The following is a 23,942-nucleotide window of genomic DNA, read 5'->3' on the forward strand; positions in this document are numbered from 1 at the left end:
ATTATAAAGTTTAAAAGTACAAATCTCAAAAAATGAGAGGAATGATTGGGACAGAATATAGAATCATTACTAATATTACACCATCCACTTTCAGAAATGCCATCACCTGGGTGGTTTTCATAGTGCTCCTAAAACAAGGTATCAGCAGGAAGAAAAGAACCTACCTATTTCCTATGTACTGTGTCCTGATTCTAGATTTAGCAGTGTGTGAACATTCAGTGATTAAATGGTTCAAACCAAATGTATTTTGTATAACAGCTAAACCACAACTGTTTTGGTCAGCATTAGAACATTATACCCAGTTAGTTCTCAACGAATGGAATGTTGCATGGACAGTACTTAACACTTGCAGCCCAGATTGGAAAGCTGTACTTAGAAAACATAAAGCACAGAAGAAAGCTATGAGGCTGTAGGTTGAAAAGATGGGGAAAGGCCCTGAGTTAGACACTCTCTGAAAATAAACTAGTGTTGGGGTTGGAGACTGGGCTCAGTGGTTAAAAATGTTGAATGTTCTTGCAAAGAAACTGGGTTCCATTCCCAACACCCACATACATGGTGGATCAGCAACTATTTGTAACACTGATCCAAGGGGGAAACAACATCCTCTTCTGGCCTCTGCTGGCACAAAGGCATATACATGTGCATGGACATACATGTAGGCAAAACCCATAAACATTTTTAAAATGTTAATCAATGAAAAATTTAAAAACCCAGCATTCTGAGACACCATGCAAGACAGCATACTATGCCCCACGTAGAGGGAAGGAGCCATGGAAGCTCACAGAGCTCCCAGAATCAATAAGTAGAATAGGAATAAAGTCACCACAGAGTTGCAGCAAGAAGCAGAAGTTTATCTGACAGTAAGGGATCCTTTCATGTATTTCATATTTGACAGGAAGCTTTGGTAATGAAGTCTGGCACCTAGGAACTCCTTTTTGTGAGGTACCTAACATCCCTGGCAGTGTGTGTCCCATACTTCTGCCTCACACTTTTCTCCTTCCTTTCTGTCCTTGGAACCTAGGAGCCTGCATCTTCATGTAAAGTCCAGGAAGGCTTGTTTTTTCTTTCTCTGTTGGTGAATTACAATAAAGAGACAAAACTGGGTTTAGATCTTTTTATAGTAATGACACTTGGGTGTACTCATTAGATAGCAACAGTTGTTTTTTTTTTTAATAAAATTTCAGGAAATTTTTGTCTCGTGGCAGCATACTATAGAATGTACCACTGGGAAAATTTTTGTTGGGCCCTAAATAAGAAAGTCAATCAAAATGATTCCATTAAAATTGATTTTCTGTTTAGAAGCCATATAAATGAATGTTCGGAGTATCAGAGGCCATACAAATGGTTGAACTTCAATGGTTCTGAGTAATTACTTCAGAAAGTCAAGACAATCAATTCTAAACCTTATTAAGAGTTCATGGACATCACTTAGAAAAGAGGTCCCTTTTCCCCACCTCCTGTCTAGTGACCCATTGAGGCAACTTACCATGTGGTGAGTCTGTCAGTACTGCCTTTCCTTACTTAGCTCAGTATCATTTTTAGAAGATTGGAGTCATCATGTAGCTTACTCTGCCGACCTCAAAACGAAGTCTACTTACAGTATGTTTATAATCAAGGCTTCCTAGAGACACATGAGAAATTAAAGACAGATAATAATCCTTAACATTTGTGAGGAACTTTTGTGTATTTTGTGTGTGTTTCATCCTATTGTTAACCCTGCATTACAAACGAGAATGAGAGAGATGCTTAAGTGGGTAAAGGAACTTATCAAACATGGTATCAAACTGAAATGCTAAAGAGGGACAAGTAACTGATATAGTACAGGGGTCTTGATTGAGTTCTTTTTCTCTACCAGTTAAAGAATTAAAAGGCGAGAAAAATCTCAAGTGGGACAGGTAGCAGTGGAGAAATTTGGCACACCAAAGACAGAAGCAGACAGAGAATCAGCAATTGAAGAAAGGCATTTTTGGTGGGTCAGGGAACACATGCATGCAGCAGATATACTGAGAAAAAATCTTTCGCAGAGGGAAAACTTAGGAAAGAAAATAGAGAGAAGACTCAGGAAGTTGAAAACCCTTCTCTTCTCAATGGCTTATTTTTTTTTTAAGTCTCAAAGAGTCTTCCTCTACCATTTTAGAGTTGTCTGTTTAAAGAAAGAAGGGATGGTTGATTGGCTCACCACTGATATGTAGCATGACTTGATCTGGCCTTGAACTTGCTGTGCCAGTTCATTAGCAGAAGGTTTGCTGGTGGAAGACAAGAGCCTACAAGGCCTTTGTTTTTAACTGCTTGACTTTCGTCTCAAGTCAGGACAGTGAGGAAGAAGTCAGCTATCTTGGAAGTTCATCACCTTTATTACCTAGTCATGATCCCTCTCCCTACCTTTCTTTCTAGCCACTCCAAGTCCTTCATTCACTTAAATGTCTTTTTGTAACCCAAACCTAACTTGCTTTACATATCACCCAGTCACCCTAAACACTTATTTCCATTTTAAAAGTGCTATCTTCATAGCTAAAACAGCAGCTGCCCCAAGCAAATGTATCATCCTGTATGAATTAATGAAACCTTAGCCAATTAGCTTATGTTTATAGAGTTTGCTATAATTGGCACTCTAACATACAAAGTACTACCATCTGGCCACTACCTAGAAAACAGAGATATGCTGTTTGAATCATGTGGACACCACTATCTGAATTATCAAATGCCACACTTGTTCCGCTGGCATCCTGGGGCAAGGGCCCAGTGCTTTCCAATAACCCTGAATTGCTCCAGATAGAACCATTCCTACATAGCAAATTAGAACTTCTCAGTTAAGTTGGAACAGGAGTGCTGTTAAGTGGCAACTTCCAGCTCCCCTCAGATTCCACCTGAGTATTGACTCACTTCTTTAACTGCCCAATTTTTAATGATGATACAAAAGGAGCCTCAAGCATCTCCCATGTCTTTAAAATAAGCTAAGGTCCATCAGTACCTTGGCAGAGAGCACCCCTGCCAGTGTGTCTCAGGAAGTTTCTTGCATCTTTTGTTTTGTCTTTGAGACAAGATTTTCTATGTAGACCTGTCTGGCCTCAAACGAGCAGAGATTCTCTTGTCTAAGCTCCCCTGTGTTGAAACTGTAGTACTTAGGTGACTGGAAGCAGTGTAAAATGGAGTGGTGGAAGGCTAGGCTGGAAGCATTAGCTTGTAAAATTATGTGATCGTACAGAGAGAACATTGAAGCCATCCACTGTAATACTACTTCTATTCCTTCTTGTTTCCATTTTTTTTACTTTGGGGATTAAAGATAATAAAAAGGAGAGGGTGTGCAATGCAAGCCCTCTAATTTCTTACTTTAGCAAAGCAAGGCTTTTGTTTGTCACTGTTCTCACGCCTTCCATTCCTTTCTGCTTATGCCACAGCAGCCCTCCTAGTTCCCCACCCAAGAACAGAAAAGCCTCAGTAATTAGGTCATAAGCAAGAGCACATGAATATATTGAGCATATAGGAGATTAAGTTTAAAATATTAGCTTGTGAGATGAATAGTATCCCTTTTAAAATCATACTTCACATCTTTCATAAATAAACCTCATGTTAAGAGCGCAATAGAACGAATGAACACACAGGGCACTTAAGCATCAAGACCACATGCTAATAACTGTGCATCTGATGTATTTATATGGCAAGAGCAAGTCTTCTTGGTGGTAGATTCGACTGAGGGAAGGGCTGCTTCTTTGACTCTCCAGAATATCAAGTAGCTTCCTAAAACAGCTCTGTACTTTCTAACAATAGAATTTTGTCTGCTTTTTACCTCAAAACACTAAAGGTTTAGTCACATTCTTGACCATTGAACAACACACTTGTCTTTTTAAATAGGAATCCTAGCATTGCTTTGAAAAATTAATCCGGATTTTTGAAGGTTTTTTTTTAACCTTTAACTGCTTTGTAGAAAGTGAAAATAGATGGTCTGGAAAGGGAAAAACCCGAAGTGTACAGGTAAAACTACAGTACATAGGGGACACATAAACAAAGATGAACCACTTAGATCAACAACCTTCAGACTCTTAAAACATATTCTCTACATAGTAACTAAAATTTGGAGAGAAAATAGATCACAAGAGAAACAGAGTGTGTTGAGTATGTCCTTTTTTGTCTTAAACTGCCTTGGGTGCAAGATCCAATTGCAATCCTACTTCAGTAAACAGTCACGCAATTCGCTCATAAATGTGGATGCCAAAAAAAAAAAAATCTTCATTCATAGTAAGAAAAACATCTCAGGTTTACTGATTTAGCCTTCAGGATCTTCTTTGGTCCCTTGATCTCCAGCCCTTAGAATTTAAAGGCAGTTTGTAAAGAAAACTTTAGTTTACTTGATAACTATTGACATCCTGAATTCTAGTATAACTTGAATTGAATTTATCTGTCAGAACTATTACTTGGTGGAGTTGGGGAAATCACAGTGTAGCATGTAGTCATTAAATGGCCATTTGGCAACCTTTTAAATACTCGTTTGCTTCAATTTAGAAAACAAAGTTTTTTATGGTTATGATGAATAACCTTGAAGATATAAATGAAGCCTCTTGAGTTCATTTATGGTAGATACCTAACTAGTAGACACTACAGGAAGCTTCAGATCTGAAATACTTGTTTTAAAACTGCATTAGCCGGGGGGGGGGGGGGGGGGGGGGATTTTCCCTTTCTCAGTCCTCAAGATGCGTGGTTATTTGTATTTTTAACTATAGTACAATATTCTGTATTCAAGTTTAGTTTAAGGCTACAGGATCTCCAAGTCTACCGTTTTTCTCATTTCAGGAGCACTTTAGTATTTGTCTCTGCACCAGGCTGGTGGCCACAGGAGATAGTATGAGACCTCTTTCCTTAATACCAATAGCACATGGAGCTGGCTCCAGCCACTGATAATGGATGTTGTCAGCATGTGACCTGGAATTTCTTCCTGCCCCTGAATTTACTTTTTCAGTAATTATGAACAATCCAAGTCATTGACTTTCTGTCTTTTTACTTGTATTCTTTAAATGCAAACATAAATTTAATTTTAAAATATTCATTTTATTGTCCATATTTTAGAGTAAAGAGCTTAAAGAAATTGGACTTTTTAAATAAAATAATACTTCCATAGACTCAGATCACATTTGTAGCCCTCTCCAATGCAGTCCATTTAGAAACCTCAGGTGAAATTTCTTTAAATAATTTTTTGTCACTTTCCTTAAGGGCAGAATTTATTTTAAAATCTGATCTGTTAGTATCATCCTCTCTAGCTGTGTTGACACTACCTTTCACACTGAAGAATGTAACTGCTGCCTGCATCAGGGCAAGCCAGGATATCAACTTATTATCTCTACATCAACAATACTTTCCTCACCCTGTGGATATTATTACCAAGAATTTCCAAGTACAGACTTTGTAAAGAAACATCTGTGATTTGAAAAGATTTGCAGTTACCCAGATGTTTTCTTTGAAAAGAAATGTATTTGATAATTTAAAATAAGTCTGTCAGTAAAATTTAGTGTTTTATTATCTTTTAAGTGTGTGTGTGTGCACACGCACGCATGTGTGCATGTATATATGCATGCATGTACCATTGGCCTGTCTGTTCAGGCCTTTATCTTTGGGGAAAAAATAGTATCTCAAATTATGTAGCAATTAAGATGAAAAAATACATATAAGAGAACTCATTTTGACCGCAGAAACTGTTTGTGAAACAATAATAGATACCAACTACCATATTTAGGCTTTGTGGTTCCTGGCTGGTCTGGGAATTGCCACTCTCTACTTCTGATACATGATAGTATAGTTAAATCTCATAGCTATAATCTTATCACAGATTCCTTTACCAACTGAACCTATACAGCATATTGTTAGCCTTACTGGGAATGTGAATAATAAAAGGCTGTAAGTACCCTGACAGTACTGTGAGAAGGCTGATAGAATGACACATGTGAAATTTGGAAATAAGTGGTTTTTTGTATGTTTCTCAGTGTCCTTTAGTGGCCAGTATTGCCTTACTATCTCCTGAGTATCCAGAGATGTTCTTCTTGAAGTTGCATATAGGCTGCCTGCACACAAAGTGTGTCCACCCAAATCTCTTCCATGCTTAGAGCTTTGTTCCTTTCTGATAGATTTTTTAGGTTTAACAGCAGAGTTAGTTTTCAGTGAGTTGTTAATGGTCTGTAAATACAGAAGCTCAAAATATTAACACCCACAAAATGTGTGCCCTAAATATATGTATCACTTAAAGAGAGTAATCAGTAGTGGAACTATTAGACTCTACATGGATCAGACACTATGATATTGGGTTCTAGTATCACCCCTCAGAATTTACCATTGTACCAGTTCCTGTGAATGGCAGAGGCCCTGATGAAGGATAGTGGGAAAAGGTTGATAAATGAACACATGAAGGATGATTAGATGTTTTCTTCTGCTCTAATTTTCATTAACTCAATGAGTTGTTGAAGTTGTTGCAACAGGGATACCATAAAGTAACCAGGGCATTGTGTTTGACTTTTCTACACTTGAACTTTGACAAAACACCAAACTTGGATATTGACCCTGGCAGAAAGTTATGAATGAGTAGATAGGTGCGACACAAATTATAAAGTGTGAATGATCATCAGACAGGGTCAAGTAGGCATCAAAAAATACCAGTATAGAGCAGAAATAGAACGGTTGGGACTGATGAAACACATGGTTCAGACTACATCCATCTCTGGATGTATCCTTTGAGTCCCTAAAATACCTGGTGTTCTTTTATGAAGATGTGCAAGGCATGTCTTGGTACCCTATGAAAGAGGAGTTCCAGGAATGAACATATCTGATATGTATTTCTACCACTGACTATGGAAGACCATCTGGGTATTGGGTTTCTATCAGATTTTAGAAATGAGGAGCTCAGAGATGTGCCACAACCATTATTGATTGAATGGGCTAGATTCAGCTCACAGCTGTTTGGGGGCATACCCATTCATCTTGCAAGTGTTTTTGTTTTTTCTATGTAACCCTGGCTGTCCTGCAACTTGCTTTGTAGACCAGGCTGGCCTCAAACTCAGAATCCTGCCTGCCTCCGTCTCCTGAGTGCTGGGATTAAAGGTGTGTGCCACCATGCCTGACTCAAGTTAATCTTAAATTGGTTAAAATTAGCTAATCACTCTTTAACAAACAAGAATTGAATGGTCCATACACAGAACTTGACTTTATGTACTTTTATGGTAGAGATAAGAAAATAAGGCAACTCTCCCAGCCTTTAAGAACCTTCTTATCTATCCAGATGTCTAAACCTTTAAGCTTACAAAGTGTTTTATAAATGTGACATTCTAGAGATACTCTGAGAAAATTACAGATAAGTTTATGCAAATGTTGCTTAGTTAAGTACTTCTCTATATTGTAGTTGCTATGGTCCAAGTCCCATTAATACCTTGCCCTCTGACTCCTACCTCCTACTTTTATTTCTAAATAGCTGTATCCCAGGTAGTTAGTACAGGGGGCTACGAATTGGTCTCCAGTGCAGGTAAAGCTAATAAATGTGATTTAGGATAAAAGGCACTGTGTAAATGCTTGAGATGTTGTTATTACTGCTCTCATGTGCTTTATTATTTTTAAATTGTGCATCCTTTTAAGTAGATTATTTGTTCGCCACAGTCTCCATTATATCTAAGCAAAGCCTTCACAGAAATTTCTAAAACCTTTTCATTTCTCTCTGTAGGTTGTTGTTTCGTAACATTTTATACAAGAAAAGCTGCACTTGAGGCCCAGAATGCACTGCACAATATTAAAACTTTACCTGGGGTGAGTCGGTTTACTTTTGTACCAAAATCATTTTATTGGTTGAAAATGGTTCTTTCAACTAAAGGTTGCAGTTATGGGTTCTTAGTGCCAAAAATGGCTTTGGTCTTTGGAAGAGTATGTTCTGACCCCTCTCTTCCACAATAGCCAGACTAGCTGGCCAGCCCACAAAGCAGGCTGCCATTAACACTGATGGGAAGATCGCTCAAATAGCCTGCCCCACTAGGCGGTACAGCAGCTGCCAAAGAGTGTTGGGTGGGTTAAGGTTTTAAAGGTGGTGGGAACACACACACAAGGAGAGCAAATGGAAAGGGAAAAGCTTTTGCTCTCCAGGGGCCCCTTTTCAAATTTGTTCTTAGATTTTCATTTGAAAGGACCAAATGTGTTCTTTATAGACATAATATTAAAGCTCCTAATGACTTCTAAACAGTCAGTGGTGGTTAACAAAGTCAGTGTTTTAATGCCGAGTGTGTGCCTTTGTGTTGGGGTAGAACAGAAAATAGAAACTTGCAGTGCTTGTTTTTCATGTCCTTCTTGGTAATAGCTGATGATTAATACAATTATTAGAAATGAACTGTTGTTGCATATGACGTTTTCATCAAGGTTTATCAGATTTTTGTGAGACTTTTATATATTGCATGGTAGTACAAATTGTCCTTTCCTGTTTATATGGCATATTTTCTCCATTTACCTAAATGTCAGTGGTGAATTAATTCAATATCATAATGATATGTATTTGTTATAATAAAGGGCCTGCAGTAAACACTCCATGTACCATGATTTTACTGAAACATGTTTTGGTAAAAAGAAAAGAAGGATAAAATGCTGTTTTAGGGTATAATTTCATTGTTTGCTTACTTACCTGTATACATTCACAAAGCATGTGCATCACATACTGATATAGGCACACATAAATATTTTTCCTCCCACTTCCCTAAAAGATAGAATTGTGTAATTCATGTCAGGCCCACTGAAAAACTTACAATGTCTATAGTAGAAAGATGCTTAGCAAAAGATTTTCAAAATATGGGCTTCTTTTGAGGTAGATGGGTTTTTGAGACAGGGTCTCACTGTGCATCCCATGTTGACCTCTAGTGTGTGGGCGAATTTAGAGATTACAGGCAGCTGTCACTACACTCAGTGATCACCAAGAGCAAAAATTAGGGAATATGGCTATTCTCCATACCGCTTGGTTTCCTCTTCTTCATCTGAGCAAATCAAAGGATAGAAAAGCAAGTATGTATTTGCAGAATGATCCCTTTAGTGGAACTACTTCTTCCTAAAACTTCTAAAGTGATTTTTAGTAAGATGACTTCTGTTAAGTCTTCTTTCCTCACTGACTTAAAAAGTAATAGAATTTAAGCTTCATTCTTGATGTAAGTGAAAAATTTCAAGTTTAATAAATGCTTTACAATTAATAGCACACAAAATCCCTTCTTGCTGCATTAAAAATTTTTAGTCATGAACTACTATTTACCATATAAAATATAGTATAATTAGATACAACATAATTTTGTTCCTGTCATCTTTCTCTACAAAGGTGTTCTCCAGAAACCCAAAGATTGTTGATAAAGTCAACTGACCACAGGTCACTATTTTAGTGCCCAGTTTATGGCTTTGTATTGACAGAAGATTTCAAGCTGTCAGTATTTGTTTCCATTTACATACCAGTAATAATTTGATGATTACTACAATTTACTAGAAACCCAGGATAAATATGAATAAAAGGTATTGAAATGCTCAGAAGTGCTGACAACTGCAGTTTGGAGTAGCTAGGAAGACATTTTAACTCTGATTCTTAAAAACAAATAGTTCTCCTGTATGTTTTTTAAATATTGCGTGTTTTTTTTTCTTTTGCTAAAATTCTATATGTGAAATTTAAGAATAGAGACTTTGGAAACATGTAACTAAGGACCATAAGTTGTGGGGGCAAGGACTGGGGAAATAACACAGCATTTAAGAACACTTGGCTGCCTTTCCAGAGGACCCAGGTTCCATTCCCAACACTCACATGGTTGCTTTCCCATGGGAGCTTATGCTGCTTTCTAACCTCCTTGATGGGCACCAAGGCAAAACATCCATATGTATAAAATAAAGAATAAATTTAATTTTTTTAAATAAATAAACTGGGAGCTTAGAAAATACAGTCTTGAATATTTTTCGTTTTATTCATCTTAGTTTCTTAGGCTCAGTTACTTGAAGCAGGTTAAACAAAAATTTAAGAAGTCAGATATTATTAGTAAGATTCTTACACTGTGCACACTTGCTACATTTGCCTTATCACTTGTGGTTGACGCGGATAGAATCTCGCATCTTGCATTTTTGTGCAGCTTTGTCTTACAATCATCACTCTTAACAGATGCCGGGAAAACATGAAAGTAGTTGCCTTTCAGTTGTGAGCCTTTGGTAGACAGGAAGAAATGGAACAGACATAAAAGATTAATGCATATTCTTGAAGAAAAAAATTACAGGGTACCTTGCTGTTTGATTACAAGCCTTAAAATTAGTCAACATTCCCATAATTCTAAACCAATATACACCTGTTTTCCCACTGTGACGTGAAAGCACAACTTAATTTAACAGAAACCCTGCTATGCTAAATCTCTCATTAAATACCCAGTAAGCTCAGTTATTTAAAGTTGTAGCTGACTATTTTAACTGGTTGCCTTCATATTATGAAATTAATAAGAAATTAATGATGTGCTTTGCCATATGCCTTCAGTTTCTTTGTGAATGAAAGTAAAAGGGAGAAAGAAAAGCACATTTATCTGCTGACACCTAAAATCCTTTCTGGTTGGCATCACTTCCAGGGGATAAAGTCCATAACTTACTGCCTCTTTTCTAACATGTCTAAAACTTTCCATTTATAACAAGATCAAGTAGTACTTTTTTTCTTTGTCAATCAGGCAGTTTGATGTGTCTACTCTTCTAGTGAACTTTGAAGCACCCTTGTTTTCATTACGTTGGATGTTACTGAGGTAAAGAGTTGGGGACCTCTTTGGTAACCCAACGTATCTTAAGCCTGTTCTGAGAAATGTGTAACTGAGAAAAACTTTAAATCTTGTATCTCCATGTTCAACACAAACCCCTAGAAAGAAGAGTAGTAAAAACAAAGGCAGGTAATCCAGAAACTCCACCCTGAGAGGAAAGAATGAGAGTCTGAATCATCTTTTTCATTCAGTCAACCTCTCCTCTAGAAGGGGTTGCTTAATGCTTAAACAGCAGATTAAATCATAGTGTTTGTTTATTGCTAGTACTTCATGAGGTTAATAAATCACAAATAGTTTCTGAGCAACTACTGTGTCCCAGGTACTGTATAAGAAATAGCAAGGATCAATCCTGGCAATGCTCTACTTGGTCTAGCTGAAGGACAGTAGACAATTAATACATATTTAATGTGTACTTTCGTGTTTTTCTGCTTCTAACAATGGAAATTACACACACACACACACACACACACACACACACACACACCTACCTGAGCTCCTTAGTAAGTAGTACTTTTATAGTCTAATGAAGAATATTGTAGTCCTGTGTGTACAGGCTAGGATACCTAGTAAGCCATTGTATTTCCTGCAGCAGTATTTGATTTTTTTTTATTCCTATGCCATTTATATTCCCGGAAAACTTTGGTTGCCTCTGATCTCAAGGTGTGACATGCTAGGTTTAAAGGATGTCTCCTTTCATGATAAGAATACAGTATATCCCAGTCACACAGAGTTCTATCCTCATATATGCAGAGTTTCAGGTTTAATCCCCAATACCATACATACAGAAACTATGTCAGTCATAATTTTTAAAATCATAGTATCCCAAGGAGAGCAGCGAGGGTATCAGCTCAGGATCCCCAAGACCCAAGTTCTCAGCACAAAGGAGGTTTGCCCCATAGGGACAAAGGGAAGAGAATAAATGACAAAGACAGGAGTTAGAGGATGAAGGAGAAGGGGTGGGAACAAGGAAGAAGACCAAGAGGTATTTGTCCCTGAGTGGGCAGCCAATAACTGCCTCTGGATAGAGAGGGGACAAACTTGGCCCATAGGCGCATTGTGGTTTATAAAGGTCAGCCCTGTTAGGATGAGTTCTTTACTTTTAATTGTACATATCAATTAGGTGAGCTGAAGAGTGCTTTTGATTTCTGGATTTCAATACTTTTATGCTAGACTTTGGTGGTCAGCCTCAGGAGGAGGAAGTGGACAAATAAGGGACTAGACTTTGGTGGCTAGCCTTAGGAACGTAATCTAACAGTTTTTCACAAGGCAGAAGGAATAGTGAAGAAGGCTAGAGTCCCTAAGGAGAGTTATATAGGAGACTTTGAAAGGAGGAAGGGGAAAGGGGAAGCACTGTGATTAAATAATAGTCTCAAAAGTAACAACAAACAGACAGTATCCTTTGTTGAGGAAACAAATGGTACAGCCCAAGGTCTCAATCTTGCCTTAGCCTCCCAGTGCTTTTATTACAGGTTTGTGCAGTCACTCTCAGCAATAGTCCCCTATCAAGCAGCTACAACTAGCAAGCAGGGCAGTATCATTCAGGGGAAACATTAGCATCTACCATTGTCTGTTCCAGAGAGAATATTCTTACAACGACAGCCTGGATTTTGTACTTTTGTTTTCACTAACCTATTTTATGTAGTTCCATTAAAAACTGAAAGTAAAGAAGTCTGTGGCACAGAAAAACTTCTTAGACCTTTTCAGTGCTCAGATGTTAGAGCCAAATACCCTCATGCCAGTGATAGCACTGTATCCTATGCCACTTTTCTCAAAGTCTGCACACACTGTCTGTGCCAATAAGACTTTTGGATTAAAATCTACAATAGTATCAGTAGAGCATTCTCTGTATAAATTAATTAAGAATGTAATAACATAGAATACAATTTTGAGAAAGCTCTTAAACTTTATAGCAAATAGGAATCTGAATTGTCTTGTAAAATACTAATCATAAATTTCTTTCAGTCATTTTTATGAATATATCTTATCCTTTTCTTTTTAGAATCACTACCAATTTTATTGAATGCAGTTTATATTAAGGAGACATTGCCCTAAGAGATCATTTGTTTAGAGCACTCCATTTTAGCAGAGCTGTATGGAAAGCTGTTTTATAATAACACAGGCAGTGTGAGCAAGGACCACGTATCTACTTAAGTTATTAAAACCAATGATCCTGATACAGTAGGAAGAAACTGAAAATAAAATGGCCTCCTGGGACAAGTATGTTCACCCACATGATGTGAATGGGCCCTTTCTTGGATGCCCTGGAGGAAAATATTTACTCTTGTAGGTAGGCACCTTCCTTCCAAGTGGAATTGACTAAGCTATCTATAGAATTGTTTTCATGTCCTTAACAGAATGCTAGGCTTTATTCTTTTCTGCAGAACATCTGGGCTCTTCCTGGCACCAAATTTAACTTGCCCATTGTAATTGTATTTTGAGCCACTCAGTTTCTTTGAAGCACTTCTCCTAATTATTAATGTGTATTTAATGTCTTTGTTCTCAGAACCATGGTTATAATCTTACCTTTATCACCATCATTATTTCTGTCATAAATCTCTCAACTCTTATGTCTTCATATAGTGAAACGCCCCCTCAAAAAAATCATGCTATTTGAATTAACACCTAACTAGAATAACTTGGGTAAATTTCTTCAGGTGTCTTTTATATAAATTTATTTTAAAAATAGCCAGAACATCTGTATAAGTAGGTTTGTACCTCCAAAATTGTGTTACACGTACAATATAAAATATGCATTTATTCATTCAACAAACACTTAACAATATTTGGTTTTACTAGTACTTTTCTAGATGCTGTGGGATACAGAGTAGTACCATTGCCTCTCATAACTGAATTACCAAGAAGAAAATGATTGCACCATTTTTATGCTAAGTAAATTTTCAATAAAAAGCTATAGGAAATTTCATTTCCAAATAATAGGCTAATCTTATTTATTCCAGTATTTCCAAAGTAGTCAGGTTTTACTTTGAAAAGAGATACTTCTGTCTATATTATAAATGTTCTAATACAAGGTAAATATAGATTTATGTTAGTGCATATATATGTGAACAGCAACCTGGTTCATTCTACATTCACAACTCTTGTATCAGTGTATATTTTATACAACTGTAAAGAGGTGTGTGCAATTCTGTCGTGTAAATGCAGGAAGATACAGTGTAAATCCTATTATTTCACCTGCCAACATACTCCTTTTACATTTCTTTTCTATTTCTGTCTTTCTTTAATAACTTCTTTTATTGACTCTTTGGGGGGTTTACACCCCAATTCTGCCACTTTCCAGGCCCCCCCTTAATTGCCTCACCATGCTCTCTTTTCTTAGCCCCCATCAATTGTCTCAGCTCCTCTGTATGATAATAACTATTCTTATATTTCAGCCAGAGTCTTGTCTCTCATACTTGAGAACTGCTATTAAATAATGATGATCCCTGCCTTTCACTTTAACAGAAGACTTGGTAACTAAGTGGCATGTTGCCTGTGAAGCTCCTGGAATCTGGAAAGAGATAGACTTTATATGTCATTGTTTCTACTTTGTAGCTTCTATAGGTGTGAACTCTTGTAGGCAATCACCCAGAACAGAAAGTATACTTTCTATGAAACGTATAAACCAGAGAATCCATTTTTGTTGGCCTCCTGTAGTGTTTTAGGTTTCTGTTGCTGGGAAAAGACACCATGACCACAGAATCTCTTATAAAGAAAACATTTAATTGAGAGGACTCATTTATTTTTCAGAGATTCAGTCCATTGTCATCATGGTGGGGAGCATGGTGGCATCAAGCAGACATGGTGTTACAGGAATAACTGAAAGTGCTATCCCTTACAGCAGCAGGAAGTCAACTGAAATACTCAGCCATATGCTGAGCATAAGAAACCTCAAAGCCCACCTCCTCAGTGACACACTTCCCCCAACAAAGCCATACCCACTCTAACAACGCTACATCTCCTAGTAGCGCCACTCCCTATGAGAATATGGGGGCCAGTTACATTCAAACTACCTCATGGAGTTTTACATTTGCAAAATTTGACCAGAATTAAAATATTTGGCTTCATAGTACTATCTATAAGGAGCCATGCCCTGCTTGTTCCTGTTATTTTCATGTAATGCTTAATCTTGCAGGAATACAAGCTAACCAAAATGTAAAGTCTTTGATTTTCTTTATGGTAGCTTAAGGCTATGAAGAAATCTTATGAGGTGTGGCTGCAGAGGAATTCCCTAGGTGCAAAAGTCCCTTTTTGCCCTAAGAGTCACACCAGAGTGAGATACTAGGGTCAAGGTGTATAACCACCCCCAAGTGGGACTCAGTCAGATATGACCAGATTGCTCCAAGTCATGGCTTTAAAGAGAAAAAAAAAATAGAGTTATAGTTATAGTATGGAGAGTAACCTTAGCCAAATGGTCACCAATCTATAGTCCCAGCCAAATCCCAGGGATCTGGGAAGATTTTAATACTTTATAAAAGACCATGGAGACTGGAGAGATGACTCAGTAGTTAAGAGAACTGACTGCACTCCAGAGGAAAGGGTACTATCCTCAGCACCCCCAAGGGGGTTCACAGCTGTCTACAGTTCCAACGCCAGAGGCTCCAGTGCCCTCTTCTCAGCTACACATGCAGTACACAGATATACATGCAGGCAAAACATTCATACACATAATAAGAAATGAATAAAAAAAAATGTTTAAAGACCACGGGTATTCATTTCACCCACTGTAAAGTATTCATTTCACCCACTGTAAAGTTTTGCATGCCACCTGAATAGCCGGATGTTTGTTTTTCGGCTGACAGTCTATCAGCCCTTAGAAGCTTTGACTGGCAGTTACTGCATATGTCTCTAAATGAAATGAAAATCAAGGTACTAAATTTTAAAATACATCCTGTTCAATACAAGGAAGTGTACAGGAGAAATTAAGGAGAGTTCCTTAGTGATGAAAAGTTGAAAATGACAGCACAGGATAAAAATAGAGATTCAGCTACACTATCTTAAAAAAAAAAAAAACAGGACACTGGGAAGTGGTGGTGCACACCTTTCATCACAACACTTGGGAGGCAGAGGCAGGTGGATCTCTGTGAGTTCAAGGCCACCCTGGTCTATAGAGTGAGTTCCAGGACAGGCTCCAAAGCTACACAGAGAAACCCTGTTTCTGGAAAACCAAAAAAAAAAAAAAAAAAATCTTTTTTGAAAAAAAATTAAAACAGAATTCGCAAACAGTCTTGACACCAGGCCTGAATACTAGAATTCTTGTGAGGCTTAATGAGAGAATTTGTGAAAATGCCCTGGCACTGGTTCCTGATCAGCTTTTCAAAATTGCTCTTATTCTTTGAAAAGGACTATGATTTGGTTATTATTTTATGACATTTGAGAGAACAGCATACTTGCAAAATAAAATAGCAAGTTACTAAGTTCACTTTTCAGACCTTAGATTCCAAAAGTTTGAAAAGACTTTAAAAGAAAATTAGAGAAGAAGGCATCTATGAATTTGATTAAAGGTCTCTATGGATTTGCAAAGAAAGAGATAATATGGCTTTTAAGAGCCAAAGATAGAAATTTTGACATAAAGCCAGATAATCATTCAAATTCTAATATTTTAGTACAAGACTTTTATAAAAGTTTATCACCCAAATAGTGGCAGAACATTGATCCTTCATCGGGAACTGTGCATGTCTAAGAGGACTTAGGTCCAGTTGAAGCAAGTTGGCCAGTTCATAGCCCTGAGCTTGAGGTTCCCAAAATCAAAGTTTATGTTTGGGTAAGTGTGAAGAATGTTCTCCTGGAACTCCAATGTTCTTCCTTATCCCCCAAGAAGTAGAGAATAGAAGAGCCTAACACCAAAATCAAAAGAAGAAAGAGGACCCCACTGCTCAGCTAGGTCTTCTTAGTGCAGAAGAAGTCATTGGTCTCTTAAGAGGGGAAACAGAGAAAAGAGTTCATGTATTTTTCTGCTTTCTTTCACTGTTCATAGCTTTGTACACAGGTGCTCAGGAAGTCTCATTAGTATTATGACAAACACTATTAAAATTGTTTTCACAATAAAATAGTATTTCAAAATGCCATTACATCTGTCATAGTCATTGAGATGAAAAGAAAAACAGTGAACAGTACTCGGGGAAGGCTGCAAAAAAAAAAAAAAAGAACAGTATGCCAAGTACTCTTTTATCTTCTTCATTGTTCCTATCAGTGAATCCCATGAGGACTCATCACACATATGCCTACTGCCATCCTTTCCTCTGCAAGCACTTTAAAGCATTTGAAATTACTTCCTCTTCACCTGAGGAATCAAGGTGTGGACTGAATGATTCTTAAAGAGGTCTTTTCCACTCTGATACAATTGTACTCTGCCTTCTACACCTTGTCTGTAGTCATGTCCTATTTAGTGCGAGGGAAAAGTCTACATCTATCTGACTTCACTTCCTTCAGTTATTGGTTAATATTTGAAGAGTACTTTATGTAGAAAATTGTGGATCACACAGAATTTCAATTTGAAATTCTCCAGGCACCTGCTTCTCTTTCCCTCCTAAAAACTTACAGGTAGCTTAACACTCATAATTTTTCCATCAGTGAGCAAAAAGAAAGCAGCAGAAGGTGAACTCTGTCAAATCAGCTTAGTTCCTAGTTTACAACCTTTGGTTAGGTTAGCTGAAAAGATACTTAACCTAATGAGGTTTTAAATTTATTAGTGGGATTCTTTTACCTGTTTGATTTTTTTTTCTCCCAGCTAACAAGGATAAATGAGTCATCTCTGTTTGTAAGTAGGTTTATGGGGTTATCTTTTGTCATTATTTCTAGAAAGATTTCAGGGGTATATCATTAGCATTCATCTTGTTAAACTGAGGACACCGAGTGGCCAGAGATCAAGTTCATTTCCCTGGCCTCCAACAAAGCAGTGCTGACTAGGAACAGGGCAGACTCTAGGACCCTGGTATCTGTGTCTCTGAGTGGATTGAGACAGAGTAGAGTGGAAGCATGACATGGAGAAACAATACAACGCAGTAATAAAGCACTTGATATATAAGCTTGAGGACTAGAACTCATATCCCTGGAACTTACAGAAATATCAAGTGAACGTGGCAGGCTGCATGTAATTCCAGCAGAAACAATCCAAAGAACAATCTGGTTAGCTAGACTAGCCCAGATAGCGAGCTCTGGGCTCAGTGAGAGAACCTGCCTCAGCAAATAAGGTGGAAAACAATCAAGGAAGACATCTGACCTTTGCCTAAAGCCTCTATAAACATGTACACATACACATGCACTTACACATAAATCTTGTTATATATACATATACACATACATGTGAGGATACCATACGCATAGGCACATACAGAAGTAAAAACAGTTATGATCATATTTCTAATTGATTGCCCATGTGGAAGATTCAGCACTGTATTTTAACTTTGACTACAGCATCACAAAATACATGTTGAATTGCTTGATTTTGCTAACATGGAAACTTAAAAAAATAAATTAAAAAAAAAAAGAGTACCCTGTTTGGTTACCCAACTGGTAATTGAGTTTACAGGCAATCAGGTTTAAAGCTGAGAGTCTGGACTATAAAGTCAATGAGGGGCTTTCTACTGTTGTGGATCCTATCTTTCTATCCCTTCTAACAGAGCCTGCCAAGAGTCCAGGAGTTCCTCTTGGGAACTATCTCAAAATAAGTAAAAAAATCCTTGGCCCTTATCCTGATGCAGTTTGCAGTGTGGTGCTGAGCTGTCAGTGAGATCAGGACAATTATGCAGATCCTAGATGTTGAGAGTGGCATCAGTTGAGACCAGAAGGTCAGGTAAACCTCTCCACACATTCTCACACCAGCATATGGATCAGAGCACATGGCTCTGCTCTGCCCCAGATGTGAATCCATACTATCTATCAGACACAAATCATACAGAACACTGTAGGCAAAGAAAAGAAATTTGCTGAAAACTCAAGTATGCGGCTGGTTTCTTAGAGTTCTCCAAGAAGCATATGAATATCAAAGACCACCATTATTCTAAGAAGAGCAGCTTTGAGAAAACATTATAAAGGCAGCCCCTCTCTTCGGAGGAGTATAGTTTACCAATGCCATCCCATTGAGATTCCTGTGTTAGAGGCTTTTCTTTATATGCACACATGTGTGCTGCCAGCCCACCATCTGCATTCTAAAGCCTAGCTCTATCCAACTGCCCTCACTACCCTTCCCAGTTGTTCTGTTTCCCTGTTCCTAGGGGAAAGACATGACTGGGCCTGAGGCTTGTCTTAAAAGAGTAAGCAAAAACCTCTTAAAGTTGAGGCAACAGAAAGAAAAGAACAGTGGTCACTGACTTAAAATTTCTTCAGAAGAGCATCTTTTAAAGTACATACCAGGGAACTATGTGAAATACTTTGTACTAAGTATCCTGTGATATCTAGTGCACAAGAGAAGTGTTGTCTGCAAGTCATAGAGATTGGGGAATTATAAGAAAGTTACTGTCATTTCTCATACTTTATATGCTAGTTGTAGAACACAGAAGTAGTTACAAAACATAAGGATAAGTATGTTTCTATCAAATTTTGTTTCTGTAAATGCTTGTGCATGATTTCTGTTTTTTAGGGGCTTTCAAAATTTAAATAATCTAATAAAATAATAGTGCATATTGAAGTAATAAAAGGTATAATTAGAGTCTGGAGAGATGGCTCAGCAGTTAAGAGCACTGGTTTCTCTTCCAGAGGACCCAGGTTCAATTCCTAGCACCCACATGACAGTTCATAACCAACTGTAAGTTCAGTTCCAGTTGATCCAACACCCTTTTCTGCCTTCCATGGCATACAGACATGTGTACAAGCAGAACACTCATGCATATAAACTAAAAAATAAAGCTTTAAAAAACTTAAAAAGTAATAGTGTTTGTGTTTACTATCTCCTGGGAAATGAATCAAGAATACTACCTACTTACCTAACTACCTGTATCTGATTACATATAAATAAAATAGTGATGATTTTTTTCCTATTTCTGGTTGCCTTTTTCAACCAGAAGTCTGCAAAGATTAAGAGAGCTAAAGTAATTATGCATAATAAGGAATTTTTAAATAACAAAATTAATATCTCTTATGACTTTGTCTAACTAGATTCAAGTAAAAAGTGTATTTACCCATGGGAGATGGATTTCATTTACCCCCATTTTATACCTGAAACTTAATAGTACTGAACCCTGTATGTAGTTCTCTCTTGCAAACATACTTTTAAATTCATACAGTATAATATTGGTATGTCAGATAAATAACAGGCTCACAGTCGGGAAGGACTGAAAAACATTTCAGCATAAAGCTCATAATAGCATGGTGTTTAAAACTTATAAATTACCTCTGGAAAATTTCCAGGCATGGTTTTAAAGGCTGTATTTGACCATGGAAAGCAAAACCTCTGACTACGGCTTACTATATAACATAAGGACAACTGTCATTTGATCGAGGTTTAACTCATCCTGACTTTCCAGTCTGTTGCTAGATCTCACTTATGGACTATTATCTGGAAGATGTCATTTAAGTGGGTGCATAGATTCTAGCCTGGATTTTGATTAGTTCTATTTTTTGTGTTTTCTCTTGTTTTATCTGTATGCAGCTCATAGAAGATTATCATAACCACAGCTCTAGAATGTGCTCACAGACAAGTACCACTGAATCACTTACTAGAAAATCTCAGTCATAACGTAACTTAAGTCACTTCTGAGTCACAGTTGATAAAATGTAAAAAATTCATCGATAATTAACAAAAATTGTTAAAATTAATAATAGTCAGAATCTCAGGAAAGCCTGTAGCCAATTAAAATAGGTTTCTGTTTGTTTCAGTTTGTTATGTGGGACAACAGAAGAGTAAGACCTATGGAGGAAATAAAGTAGGCTAAATCTAATGATAGCTCCCATACTGCAGGAGCTTATATTAGCCAGCCTCCGCACTTTATAGATGAAGAAACTGAAACCCAAAAGGTCAGGTGATGGAGATAGGACAACAAATCATGTCATGTTCTCACAATTTCCCTATAAAATTATACCAAGCACATTACTTTAAAGAATCAAATATTCAGAGTCCAAATTACCAGCGTACTCTTGGGTTTTCCTCCTTCATAGGAGGCTATTGGTGTTGTTTCCTCATTTTAATTTTCTAAGGAAGACCTAAAGGAATAATAATTATCTTTCTGACCATTTACCTAAAATGATCATAATGTTGAAAGAAATGAAAGCTGCCCTTAGTCTTCAAGTCTGTTTGTATCTAAAACTAGGGTAGTGATTCCCAACTTTGACTGGGAAGCTTTTAAAACTATATATACCAAAGCTGTACCGTGGGAGGGTAGATTAAATAAGAGTCTTTCTTAGGTAGAGCCAGACATCAGTATTTTAAAGCTTCCTAAATGATTCCAGTGTTTCAGAACTGTTAGTTCAAGAAGAAGCCAGTATCAGCTTCAAGGACTAGGCATTGATGAACAAACACCAATTTTTCTTTTTACTGTAACTGGGGTTTTAAGACAGAAGCCCTGGCACCAGCTAGCCCAGCAAGCTAGACTTAGCCAACCATCACAGTTCATCGATTAAAGAAACAAGTGATACTAATAGTGAAAAGCAGACAAAGGGGGTTTAATCAGTGTGCATTGGGAAGAGAAACCGATAAAGGGCACAGTGACCCAATTTCATCTTCACATACTGACATTAGCTTTATGTTTAAATAGAGGAAAATTGTGGCATGGGTTTAGAGAAAAGCATAATTAAACTGTCTTGGCCAAAACATAGTCTGTGACCCTTCTCTCAGTTCTGTTTCTAAAGGTGGTCCAAAGAGTCATTATTTGAAGGAATGAGTTGTTTCTCATGCTTAAGCTACAGACCTGCCATCATGAATAATTGCCTCAAGGACTTTGTCCTGTGAGGGTCTGCTATTCTGAAATCCATGGTGAATGCAGGTTTAGGAAGATTTGACTCAAGACATTTAGGCACCTACTGGAGATCAGGAATATGTTGGTCATTGTAGTATGCTGATAGTAAGGTGTCCCAGTTACTCTTACGTTTGTGACTTTAGCTTTGAAGAAGAATGAGACCAGTTAGATATTGTAGTTTTTAGATAGATGCGCCTTGACAGGTTTAATGTGAATATTAGTTATCCCCTTGTTGTGATAAAATATCTAACCAAAGTAACTTGAAGAAGGAAAGGTTTTGTTTAAGCTCACTGTTCAAGAATACAGTCCACTGTGGCCAAAAAAAAAAAAAAAAAAAAAAAAAAAAAAAAAAAATCATGATAGCAAGAATGTGAGGCATCCACAGCCAGGAACAGAGAGAGACAGAAGCTGTACTCAGCTCATTTTCTCCTTTTGAATGCAGCATCCCAACCCTTGGAATTTAGTGTGGGCCTTCCCACCTCAGACCCAGTCAAGTAACTCCCTCACAGACATGCCCAGATGTTTGGCTCCTGGGTAATTCTGATCCTGTCAAGTTGACAATGTCAACTATTACAACATACCTAAATACATAAAAAGGGGAGCAGGTAGTTCCAAATTAGACAGAGACAGTAAAGATAGAAATACTATGATTTTTGTCCAATGTTTAGTTACATTTTAGACCCAAGTAAGGAGCTAGTTCATTTTAGTACAAGCAATTTCTACATCCCTGTTATATTTCCGTGATTTATCTGGCTTCACCTTGATAGATTGCTGATTATCTTCCTCCAAGTAGAGGGTGATCTTGCTAATTCAAGGTGTGATCTTCAGACTACCAGCATTAGCATTACCTGAGACTTGGTAAGAAATGAAACTCTCAGGCTCTACTCCAGACCTGTAATTAAATGGGATCCCTAGTTCTTACCAAGCATTCACATAAGTTTGTTTGCTTGTTTTCACTTCTTATAGTTGTGATAATCATTTTGCAGTGCTTCTTGTCTGTAGTATAAAACATCATTATGTGTACAGTACACACTTTTCAAAAGTTAAATTAAGTCATAGGTCATACATACAGTAACAGTTCAGAGGAACTTCTTGATAGGACTACATGGTACCAGTACTGTATTCCTAGGTTTCTCTCATAACACAACATAATTCAACTCTGAATATATGTAAAGGTGTACCTTTTGTGATCATTGAATTACACCCCCTTCTCTAAGAACTAAAAAGGAGCAAAAAGCTGCCGTGGCACAAAAACTCATTTTATTGACTCTTTTTTCAGATGTTAAAAAAAACAGTAAGGTGACCTGACCATCTAGGAAAAAGAAGTAAATGGATCTACAAGGGCGGCCTGTATTTTCTAGAATCTTTAGTGCATAATTCTATTTTTTCCTGTCATTGGTACTTTAAACCTAACCTGCTGGGAAAAGTCTTTGAATGAGACCTACATAGAATTAATACATCCTAGTCGATGAGGAGATTAATGGAATTGGTGCTATTTCAAGCAGTTTGCCTTTGTGTTATTTTTGTTCTTCCTGGTCAGAATAAGCTAATCCTAAAGCTTAAGGAACAATTTTCTGCCCACAACGAGTTAATCAGTAATACTCAGCAGCCTATTTCTACTGTATAGAAGCCATAAGAATGTAGAGTTTTTTTTCTGCTTCATCATTCATGAGTCTGAAATTACTTGATAGGAAAGCAAAGCATTTATTCTGCTGTTTTTATTGATGCTCACAGCTTGAGAGACTTTTGCTAAGGAAGAAAGTTTAACTACCACATGAATGCTAAGATAGATCTACTACTGCATAATAAGGGTTGCTGTGTATACACTTATCTTTCTGCAGTTTGGAAGACTTCACAAGAATGTCATCTGCTCTCAACAGCTATAAGAGTTCATTTCTGCTTAGCTCTTGAGCGCTAACCTTATTTCTTATAGATCAGGAGGTTTTCATAGTTTGGGTTTTTTGTGATTGCTTATAGTCCATCAGATATCCTTAATAGCTGTTTGTTAGTACAAGCATTTGTTACCACATAAGTATCAAATCAAAGGGTGAGCTTCAGTTAGTTGACCAAATATAAAGCAGATCATAGATAGAGGATCCATATAGTAAAAGAAGCAAAATGGCGATAATGCACACGCCAAGAGGAAAACAATCTCAAAGACTAGTGTCAGCCAGGTGGTATGCTAAACCTAAACAGAAAGGGACATTCAGAAAGGGATGTGTGGGTTGGAAGATAAAAATCAGTCTTCTCTTGAAACAAAAGACACATAAATTGTGCTTATTTTTTCATC

At 37.3% G+C, this 23,942-nt stretch overlaps 1 protein-coding gene across 18 annotated transcripts in view; it reads left to right on the forward strand.

Moving 5' to 3' along the window:
- Celf2 (CUGBP Elav-like family member 2) overlaps window positions 1-23,942 on the forward strand; it is an 824,322-nt gene that overhangs the window by 687,957 nt on the left and 112,423 nt on the right. For all 18 annotated transcript variants that reach the window (XM_041630571.1, XM_041630572.1, XM_041630576.1 and 15 more), the window contains one exon: window positions 7,694-7,776. In XM_041630571.1, coding sequence (XP_041486505.1) covers window positions 7,694-7,776 — 83 coding nt within the window. The remainder of the gene's footprint in view (window positions 1-7,693; window positions 7,777-23,942) is intronic.

The sequence above is a fragment of the Microtus oregoni genome, unplaced genomic scaffold, assembly GCF_018167655.1.
Source record: "Microtus oregoni isolate MIOR12 unplaced genomic scaffold, Mior012 000035F_ref0000213, whole genome shotgun sequence".
NCBI classification, from domain to species: Eukaryota; Metazoa; Chordata; class Mammalia; order Rodentia; family Cricetidae; genus Microtus; species Microtus oregoni.